This window comes from Argentina silus, assembly GCF_951799395.1.
Source record: "Argentina silus genome assembly, chromosome: 5".
NCBI classification, from domain to species: domain Eukaryota; kingdom Metazoa; phylum Chordata; class Actinopteri; order Argentiniformes; family Argentinidae; genus Argentina; species Argentina silus.
This window is the reverse complement of record NC_139659.1, coordinates 10,963,653-10,974,764: the sequence shown is the minus strand read 5'-3', so window position 1 is coordinate 10,974,764 and position 11,112 is coordinate 10,963,653. Positions and strand designations below refer to the sequence as shown.

The following is an 11,112-nucleotide window of genomic DNA, read 5'->3' as shown; positions in this document are numbered from 1 at the left end:
GCAGACATAGCCGCATTACATAACTTGGATTATAATCAGTTTAGTATCTGCCCAGGCCTGCTTGTTGACCTATAAATAATCCCTAGCTCTGAAAGAAAAATAAATGTCTGTATGCTTCCATAACACACTGAAAGATGATCCATTCCATTGAAAGAGCAATAGTGGACTGATTCTCTACAAGTATTAAAGGAATACCTGTGTGATTCTGTATATCAATTCATGATAGATGGATGTGTGGCCCTAGCACTGAGAGGGAGAGAGAAAGAGATGGAGAGAGAGAGAGAGAGAGAGAGATGCCGCCTTCATTATGATCCACCATAGAGATTTGCTTCCTCTCTCGCCAGCTTACTTGTAGACAACCAAACATTACTGCCCACCAATGTTACATAAAAGCAGCATTTTTCATGGAAGTAGATGATGTTACATTGTTACCGTACTGGCCATTCGTAAACAACTAAACAATGATAGGCCTATAAGAATGATGAATTATGAATATAAACAGTGGAAAAATAGAGAGAATAATAATTTATGCCATTTAGCTGACGCTTTTATCCAAAGCGACACACATTACAGTGAGTGCATACATTGAAAGATAGAGTTTGAGCATGATCCACTTGACAGGTCCTCTGAGGCAGACAGATGGTGTTGGAAGAGACCAACAGGTGTGAAGAGGCAGTGTGTTCTGTGGTCACACTTAGTCACACCACAGAATAGCATCTTTATAAACAGAAGCATGACTCAAATAACTATTTGATTCATGTACGGTACTACAGAAGCAAGCAGGTTTACAGACATTGGGGGGTTATTATGCTACAGTAAATATTATATTATGTTATGTTATGTTGTATATATATGTTCGTTATTCGAAGCAAATCATGAACACACTAAAGGATAATAACTGTTCACTAACGTATGCATCCAAATGATTTGAAGTAAGATGTGTGTAATTGATGAACTGGAGAGTATACCTGTAAGAGAATAATTGTAATGGTAATTATTCTTTGCCGGAAAAAATGAATGAAAAAGAATAATCAAGGCCCTAATAACACATTTTAAATATCTTTATTACAGTAAACTTTACAGGTTATACAAGTTTTCATCCTTATCACGCAAACCGCAATCACCAGTTACCCACTCCATGGAGAAACACAAATAAACAGCAGATAGGGAGTAGCAGCAGCTATGATCGTTCACGTTTTTGGTCCAGCAGGTATATTCTGTGACCTGCAGGGGGCAGTGAAGAGGCGTAGCTCAATTCTCTGTGTCTGTGTCGATGGGGTAGATGACTTCAGCATAATGAGGAAATTCACTGCTCACTCCACCTTGAGACATAATTCATTAACACATCCTGTAGCAACAAACAATGAGAGTGGAATGAGGATGTCACCCCATATGGACTTTGATCGCACATGCTTGAATCCAGGCAAGATAAAAATCAATGTGGGACTGTGAGTTTGTGAGTCTCACCCTCAACTCGAAAAATGCAATAAAAATAATATTTTCATCCATCTGTTCTCTAAAGATTCAACTTTCTTAATTAGCCTAGATAACATATATTAAGCAGAGCATGGGCGTTATTTCATGTATTACTTAAAATATCTGTGTTCATTTCTTAGCATAATAACATTTTATATATGTCATACACTAAAACAATCAGAAGTAATACTATTTCATATTGTGGCCGCTCACTATTTGAAATATACCAGTGGGGTTGTTTGACTTCAAAGTAGAACTTGGCTAGACTCCAGGCGAGGCTAGGCAAGAGCAGGTGGAAGCAGTCACAAGTTTACTTTGTGGACTGAAATGATGCGTTCTATTAGTATGTAGAATGTGTAATAAAATGGTGATAGTGATAATGGAGGATCAGAAGATGACCCGGTATTCAATGGTATCCAATGTTATAACACGTGTGCAGGATTGTTGTGCAGTCACAAGTTAGACAAGTTAGACAGTGAAGTGCACACACAAGTCTGACTGCAGGACTTGAAAACATGGCAGTGACAAAATGGCAGCTATTCAAATCCTCAATAAAACCTCCTATGAATTCTCTTTGAATAATCACCACATAACACAATCATCCACACAGCAATCAATAGATCTATCAAATACCATAATGATTTATATCCTATCCTCTACACATTGCGGCATATACAGCTTTTTTTGATTCAGGTACACATGTGTCAAGAAAACATTCATCGCTGGCCTTGACAAGTGCCTCCCACAATGAAAGCGCTTGCTGCTTCATGCAATCTGTGAGAAGTGAATGTGGGGATCCACAATTTTGGTCAGACAGATGCAGTCATGCAACAGGTATTGAAAGGTGCTGATCGGCACTGATTACCTAACTGCTCAAAATGAATCCTCTCAAACACGGTCAGTGCTTCATTCATTTAGAAAATGATGGGTTGAGTGACCCATTACAGGACAGAATAAAACATTGGATACCATTGAATACTGGGTCATCTTCTGATCCTCCATTATCACTATCACCATTTTATTACACATTCTACATACTAATAGAACGCATCATTTAAGTCCACAAAGTAAAGAACACGTGTGCAGGATTGTTGTAACTCACTGTGTTAGAGTCTCCTGGTCAGTCAGTCAGGACAAGGGAGAGGAGTCTGGTACTGTAGGGCAGTAGTGTAGCTTCAATCATGTTTACGATTGTGGAGAGTTCAAAGGCCAAGTGGTATAATGGATAAGGGGGGGGGGGAGTAAATGTAGTGAAAATGTATTTCTAAATGAACATTTAATGTAAAAAAAAAAAAAAAAAAAAAAGTCAGAACAGAGACGATATGAACAGAACATCAACATTAACAGTCCTCTGTGAGTGTGAGTGTGTATGTGTATGTATGTGTGTGTGTGTGTGTGTGTGTGTGTGTGTGTGTGTGTGTGTGTGTGTGTGTGTGTGTGTGTGTGTGTGTGTTCACGCACATGAGTGGCAATGTACGATCAGGTTGGAGTGTGCCTTGCAAATGTAAGCATGGCATTTGTGTCATGGTTTTAATGTCTCTAGGGGAACAGAGCTTGCACCTCTTCCTTTTCTGTCCTTGTCCTTGTTGGGGGGAGCGGCTGGGAGAGAGGTTGGGGGCTGCACACTCCTCACCTCATCATCCACATGAGACGTTGCATACCGTGTTGGCCCTGGGGTCATCCTCACACTCTCGCTCTGCCTCCTCTGTCCAGGGAGGATGAATACCAGAGCAAGTTGCCATTCTTGGACTGGAATGTCACCTCAGGGGCCTCTTCCTCAGGGGCCTCTTCCTCAGGGGCCTCTTCCTCGTCTGTTGACTGTTGGTCAGTCTCATAATAGTCTGGATCGAAATCTGGATCGATGTTGTCTTCCATTTCCGGGACATCCTCCTCTATCTCCTCTCCATCATCATTTGGTTCAAAAATATGGTCCAGAGCCTCTCTGACAGACAGTCGTCTACTCAGTCACCTACTCATTGTGTTCACAGAGTAAAAAGAGAGCAAGGCACAAAGAATGCTTTATATATGGGGTCTGTGAGAAGATATGATACGTTAGTAATCTCACACCTAGCGAAGAGATCACAGGAAAACAGATGGTCCTAGAACATTTGGAGAAGGCAGTAAAGAGGGGTAAGGTCAGATTGAGGGATTGGCTAGAGGTGAAGAAAACAAAGGATCAAAGCTGCAGAAACAGGATAGAGTAAATAAAAGATAGGGTAAATGAGTGATAAACAAAGTTGTAAACAGGCAGGACAAAAGGCTTTTGAAAACAGGGGAACAGGGAATGTGTGTGGGGGGGCCGGTTGGGGCAGTGGGGGTCGGTGGGAGGATGGATGAAAGGGTGGGTGGCGGATGGTTGGGGGGTGAGGGGGTTGTGGTTGTCGATGTGTGGGTGAGTGGGTGTGTGTATGGGGATGTTTTCCATCTGCTGGATGAACATAATATAGTCTTACTCATTAATTTCCTATGGCTGTCATTTTAGACCAGGAACCCCACAGGTGTGACAAAGTTGACTAAACCACTCAAAATTCTATGAAAGTGGTGATCAGCAATTTTATATGTTCAAATGCCTAGTGTGGAGGAAAACATAAAGTATTGAGGCAGATGAAAAACACAATATTTATATTTAGGAAAAGTTGTAAATCGATCAGATTTGATCCGAACACAAGAGGAAGGCTAGGCTACTACAGTAGCTTCTTGATGAATCCCTATTTCAGGCTACTACCTACAGGCATACAAATATACAAACAAGTGTTGGTAAACTGGGTTATATGATAGTAGAAGTAACCCAATGGCAACAAACGTCCATGATGAGGAGGTGTTCAACCATAGAAGCCATGGAAGAACACACACACACACAGGAGGATAATGGCATTAGCATTGACAATGTTCCTCCATAGAGGTCTCTCTGTGGTGTCTGTGAGTTTCTTCTGCAGCTCAGCCTGTTCCTCGGCACTCAGTCTGGGGCCGTTCTTCTTCTCCAAGCCACAGAAGCTCGTCATTGCCTTCTTACAGAAGCCTGGCTCCTCTTCCTCTGCAAAGACAGAGAAACACACACATGAGGAAACTGTGTGTGTGTGTGTGTGTGTATGTGTGTGTGTGTATGTGTGTGTGTGTGTGTGTGTGTGTGTGTGTGTGTGTGTGTGTGTGTGTGTGTGTGTGTGTGTGTGTGTGTATGTGTGTGTGTGTGTGTGTGTGTGTACGTGTTTATGTTTGTTTATATGATGAGAGGTGGAGGTAGGATGGAGAGACCTCTCTTACCTTCTATATCCATGGTGGAGTCAGACTCTTGGTTTTCTACCCAATCATTGTCTGCCTGTAGGTCCACCCTCTCCTCTGTCCGGTTTCTCAGGCTCCAGCACAACCGATACAACTAGAGGTGGAACAAAGAGGGAGGTCTCAGAGGGACAGCAGGGTATGAAATGGACCTTCTAATCTAAGCACTTTGATCCAGGGGAGGCTGGTGGAGGTAGATAACGGAGGACAGGCTCATTGTGAGGCATGGGATGGAATGAGGAATGGTATCAAACACGTGTGTGTGTGCGTGTGTGTGTGTGTGTGTGTGTGTGTGTGTGTGTGTGTGTGTGTGTGTGTGTGTGTGTGTGTGTGTGTGTGTGTGTGTGTGTGTGTGATACCATAACTCATTCCATAACATGCATCACTATGAGCCCGTCCTCCAATTTCTACCTCCACCAGCCTCCACCGGTTTGTTAGAGACCTGTATTTGTAACGTACGTATTTGTCGTCGATGGGTTTGGTCATGAGGGAGATGCTCACTATGAGCAGACAGGAGATGACAAACAGGATGATGGAGAAGTAGAGGTAGTGCACCCCACAGATGATGACAGGGCAGTTACTGGGGCTAGAACAGCTGCCCGTCCCATAGGCAAACTCAGTGATCATCCTGCTTAGGCCTATACATAAGCCAATCAGGAGGCCGTAGAACGCACCCTGAGGGAGGAGGGGAGGAGGGGAGGAGGGGAGGAGGGGCGGGGGGGATCATTAATTATTACTCAACTTCCTATTACACAAACATTCATAGAAAGGCAATAAATGATGAAGTGGAAACCACAGACCTTTGACCAGGCCAGTGCGGTAATCACCGATAAATTGCACTTATTTCGACCACAGGTTAAATCAACTGGATTAAACAACATAACATAAAACATCAGACAATCCTGTTGACTTTCGTCCTGTTGTTTTTGCTGTGGAAGATAAGTGAATTAGAGGAGGTTACATGAGGAGACTCACTGGCTCGTTTACTCGTTTACAGAAGATAGCGAGCGTGAAAACTGCGGCGATGGGTGGGGTCAGGTAGCTGGTGATGGACTGGATGTAGTCAAAGAGCTGGCCGCTCTGAGCGGACTGCACCATGGGGATCCACGCTATACTCACCCCTATCAGAGCCAGTATAAACACCCTACACACACACACACACACACACACACACACACACACACACACACACATACGAATACGCGCACACACATATTAGAAGCAAGGAAAACACTACAGTATTTATCCATGTACATACGCAATATGCATCACACACACAGTTGTATATTACCTGCCAGCGATCATAAGCTCTCTCTCAGAGGCAGAGGTGCGCATCTTGGTGTAGATGTCCATGGTGAAGAGGGTACTGGCACTGTTGAAGATGGAGGTGAGGGAACTCATCAGAGAGGCCAGCATCACGGACAGCATGAGACCTCGCAGGCCTGGGGTAGGGGAAGAAGAGAGGAGGAGGAGGACAAGAAGAGAGAGAGAGAGAAAGAGAGAGAGAGAAGGGAAAAGAAGAGGAGAACGGGGGGGAGGGGTTAGCAAAGGAGTGAGAGAGCAAGACAAAGGAGTGAAGAGATGGGAGACATTAGTTTTGGCCATTGTATACAGTTGTTGGTTATGCAGTAGCAGTAATAATGGTATTGGTAGCGTTGATTGCTGCCCACCGTTAGGCATGAGATCCACCACCAGTTTGGGATAGGCGATGTTGGTGCAGCCCACACTGGCCCCACAGTACTTCTGGCACTCATCTGGGTCCACACAGGCAATCTCATCTACAACACAGGGGGGGAAGGGTAAGACTCTGTTCCCAAAATACATACATCGTATACTGTCGAGGTCTCTTTAGGTCGCAGTCTAGCAGTGGAGGCTGGTGGAGTTAGAAATCTGAGGAATGCACGGAATGGAATGAGGAATCCTATCAAACACGTCCTCTGATTTCGACCTCCTCCAGCCTCCACTGCTTGAGACCATATAGCGTTGCTCTGCTCACACACTCACCTGTGTAAAGAATCCGGCTGATCATGCCAGGGAACACCATGAGGAACATAGGCAGCAGCTTCAGGTAGCCACACAGGATGCAGCCCGCCTTGACGTGGGACAGATTCTTAGCAGAGAGACAGCGCTGGACAATCACCTAGAGGTCATGATGACACAGGATGATAAGGTCAGACACTCAGGCTAAAAGGCCTCCCCAAGGTGCCAGGGGTGATGGATAGTGAGCTCTAGAAGTCGGTATACCAACTTGAATATGACAGATGTAGCCCTATGGAAAATTAGGCCTAACTATTAAAAGTTCATTGATTAATAAATAGGAACTAATAAATAGTATAAATAGAATAAGTTCATTAATAGAATACATAGGACTTAAAAAGGGTAAAACTATTACTATGTTTGATATTGAATAGAGTTTCATGGGTTAAGTTCATGTATTGAATTATTTACATGATGTAAAATGTATTTTGTTTTCTTAAATACTATGTTCACAATGCTGGCAATATTGTAAAGGAATTTACTTTTGATTTCTGTGAGAAAAGATTCAAATGTAAAGTTTGTGCATTTTGTTTATTTTCATGAGCCAATGAAAAAGTGAGTTGAGGGGTCAGGTGTCAGGTGGAGGAGAAGGAGAAGTTAGAATCGGGATGGCGAACGAAGAGAATGAATGGAATGTGCTGCTGTGCTGAGTAAGGTTAATATTGTGGAAATAGGTAGCCCACTTATTTCTGTGTTTAGAACAAGGTAATAATGCGAGTGCACAACCCGTGCACTTTATAAGTTATTACGTTCGGCGTATGACCTGTTTTGGAACAATTTCTCTGCAGAGGAGTAACCGTTCAGATGGTCAGCCACCTTGCTTAGCCTAGCCTAGCTCAACAGTGAGATAGCTAGCTTTCTTCGGAGTGCTTATGGACTGTGATCGACCAACACGGGAGCTCAAGACGTCTATAGCCACCGGGAGAGACAGTAGCACACAAGATTCCTGCCGTTCGGTTGCACCGGTTGCCGAGAGAGGAGCTTCGCGCGGCTGCCTGCTCGAGGAACTGGGAGTTTCGTTTTTGTCGTCTAGCTCGTGAGAGTGAAGGAGCCGCCATTTTTCTCACGCACGCGAGCTACACGCGCCAGGCCCGCAACGCACTGGACTTTGGTATAGTTATCATAGTTATCATTGCCCGCTTTAGAATAGGTTTTATTTCTTTCATTGAGGTTTACAGTGTTTACCATTTACATTTGGATATTTGTATGTGCACGTTAAGTGTTATTGTATTTCATTTCATGCAATCTATTTTGGGGATTTAATATCAGTGAAAGAAGACTGATTTGAATAAAATAACAAAAGACATGGAATTGGTGGGACTGTGTTAATGTGAATAGGTAGATGACTTATGGACTGTAAGTTATAAAAGTAGTGCAACCTAGTTATTAATTATACCTGTAGTGAACAGACAAAGTAAAAACACAATAATAGTTAGAGATAACATTTTATTTAAAGAATTCAGGTTAGCCACCCCTATTAATTGCCCAGACCAGCAAAGGGGCGCTACACAAATATGACATATCAGGAGCAGAGGAGAAGAGAGAGAGAGGGCTTTGAAGTACTTTTCTCACACTATGAGTCATTCCTTGCAGCATACTACCACATGACTTGAGCCAGCAGAGTGTGGGTGGGTGGGTGGGTGGGTGTGTGTGTGTGTGTGTGTGTTTGCGCGTGTGTGCTTGTGTGAGAATCAACATCCTGCCCATTCTTGAGTCACCACTGTATGTCTGGCTCCTAATCTAATCTTTGAGTCTCTGGGAACTAATTTAGGTTTAACTAAAAGCATGCCTCTCCTTGTACAGTACTTAGAAGCTAGGACAAGCTGAGAGCTGTCTAGCAAGAGACATGATAAAGATGGACAAATATTTGTGTGTGTATGTGTGTGTGTGTGCGTGCGTGTGTGAGGGAGGAGGAACGAGGGAGTGAAAGAGGGCAGGAATGTTCACAGTGGTTTTGGGTGTTTGTTTGACATGAATACCTACAATGAGCAAGTAGAGGATGAACATATACCTCGACGTTCTGGGTTATTACGATTGCTACATGTAGATGTGTATGCATGTTTGTTTGCCCGTGCAGTGTACAGTATGTGTGCGTGCGTGCGTGTGTGTAGAACAGTAGTACAGTACCTGATCAGTGCACCAGTACCACACAGCCTGAATGGTGAGGCCAAAGACCAGGCCAGGCCAGGGCAGGTCTCCAGTCACTGCGTCTCTGAAGATGTGGAAGGAGTCTGCTCGCGGCGTATAGCAACTCTCACTGATGTTGACTCCAGTATTGTCAGGAATGGCTGTCATGTATCGATCCTGAAAGTTCTCATAACCTCCCACCTCATTGAAAGCTGAGGAGACATGAGAGGCTTAGAGAGTGCCACAATGATCACAGCTAACTCGGTACAGTCAATGTTAATGTCAAAGAGGGAGTGTGAGAGGCAGGATGATGGCTCAGAGCATGGCGCTAACAACACTTAGGTTGTGGGTTCGATTCCCGCTGGGACCATATATACTGAAAATGTATGCACTCACTGCAATGTAAGTCGCTTTGGATAAAAGCGTCAGCTAAATGGCATATATTACAGTATAAGGGGGACAGGGGGAGAGGAAAGTATGTAGTTGGACAGAGGACAATAAGGAGTGCATAGAGAGTGGCAATGGGAGGAGTAGTTGAACAGTAAAAGATACTTATATGAAGGACATACAGAGTAAATACAGATATATTACCATAGCCCATGAGAATGAAAGATCCCACGACCATGATGACCGTCTGCAAGGTATCTGTGTAGATCACTGCAGCCAGTCCACCTGGTTACATACAAACACTCAGCACGAATACATACATTCATAATATGTTATGTACTATATGATATACACATACGTATCTACGCAAGCTTAACATTCGGGTCAAAATCCTAACTTGACTTTCACGTACTGTACAGTAAATCACGCACTGAGTTACGCACGGATCTCAATATAGGATTTCGCCTCATTGACTAAGCTATGGTGTGAGATCAATTTTCATTTACACAGTAAATTAATGATTTTATACATGTTTAATACCTCACTAAGGCAATAAATAAGGCTTGTTTACGGAGACTGCAATGCAGGGAATTGAGTTTCATATAAGGAAGGACTGTTTGAAGGACTGAGCCCTTAATGTCTAACTTACAATAACTAACAACACAGCCCTTATTGTACCTCCAGGGAACTGATGCAGTATGAATGTTGTGAGTCACTCAGTTTATATAGCACACCTTGTTTGTAGTGTAGATTCATTAAATCTATTGTTTGTTATTTGTATATATTGTTTGTTTAGGTTAAGTGAGATTGATTGTGCATGTATGTACTACATTGCATATTTGTATAGATATTATTATTATTACTATAATAGGACATGGAAATAAGACACCATACTGTACAGTGCAAAACTACTACTACTGTACCTAACTGACCTTGACATGTTCACCAAGGCAGTGTACTAAAGTTCAGAAGAGAACAGCAGAAGGTTCACCTGCGCTTATCAAAGAGTACAGGGTAATTAACTATGTAATGTCGTGATGCACAGCTGATGAACAGCCCCAGACGGGAGCAATTCCTGTAAGTCGTCAGGCCTTGTCTCCCGCTAAAGACTCAAATACAGTCATTTAGGACGGACTTTATCCCCTCTGGCTGTGACGCCATTTACAATACAGATAAGAGCTCCATACTGGGTATTAGGTCCCTGTCTGTTCTCAGTTAAAATTGATTGAATGATTCATTCCACAGAAGAGAGTGCATTAGAGGAGGGGTCATCGAGGATGTGCATAATACAGGAGTAAGTGACAACGATAGAGGATACCTGTAACTGTAAACAGAGCGGTGAACGCTAGCAGGGCAACCACAGCCACGTAGATGTTAAGTCCCAGAGCCTGGTTGATAAAGATGGCCCCAGAGAACATGTCTGCCTGAGAGAAAGAGAGGGGGGAGGGGCAGAGAGAGAGAGAGGGAGAGAGAGAAAAAAACATTTAAAAACCAAAACATACTAGCTAGTCAGTGCCCTATATTTTTCTTGGCTTTTTTCTTGGAGTTTTTTGCTTGGCTTGCTTGTTGGGGGTCTATGGTTTGGTGTTAGTTCATATTTTTTCTACTGTATTTATTGTTTATATGGTTTAGTATTGTTCTTGTTGTGAAGCATTTTGCGACATTTGACATTTGGAGGCTGACACCGAGATATGGGCAACTTACTGAGATCTTGGTGAAGACGTATAGGAAGAGAGACAGCACAGAGAGATAGATACGAATGCGCTGCCCTCCGAACCTCTTCCTCAAGTACTCTGGCATCGTCACCAC

At 43.2% G+C, this 11,112-nt stretch overlaps 1 protein-coding gene across 1 annotated transcript; it reads right to left on the bottom strand.

Annotated features, from left to right (window-relative positions):
- Window positions 1-4,298: 4,298 nt before the first annotated feature.
- Window positions 4,299-11,112, bottom strand: slc5a1 (solute carrier family 5 member 1; the record flags this gene model as incomplete). Its single annotated transcript, XM_083670566.1, has 11 exons — window positions 11,008-11,112; window positions 10,622-10,727; window positions 9,508-9,588; window positions 8,917-9,128; window positions 6,757-6,892; window positions 6,423-6,530; window positions 6,044-6,194; window positions 5,728-5,896; window positions 5,212-5,427; window positions 4,738-4,849; window positions 4,299-4,510 (listed from the first exon to the last, which is right to left on the bottom strand). The coding sequence occupies exons 1-11, from the start codon at window positions 11,101-11,103 to the stop codon at window positions 4,299-4,301; spliced, it is 1,599 nt and encodes a 532-aa protein (XP_083526692.1). The 5' UTR covers window positions 11,104-11,112.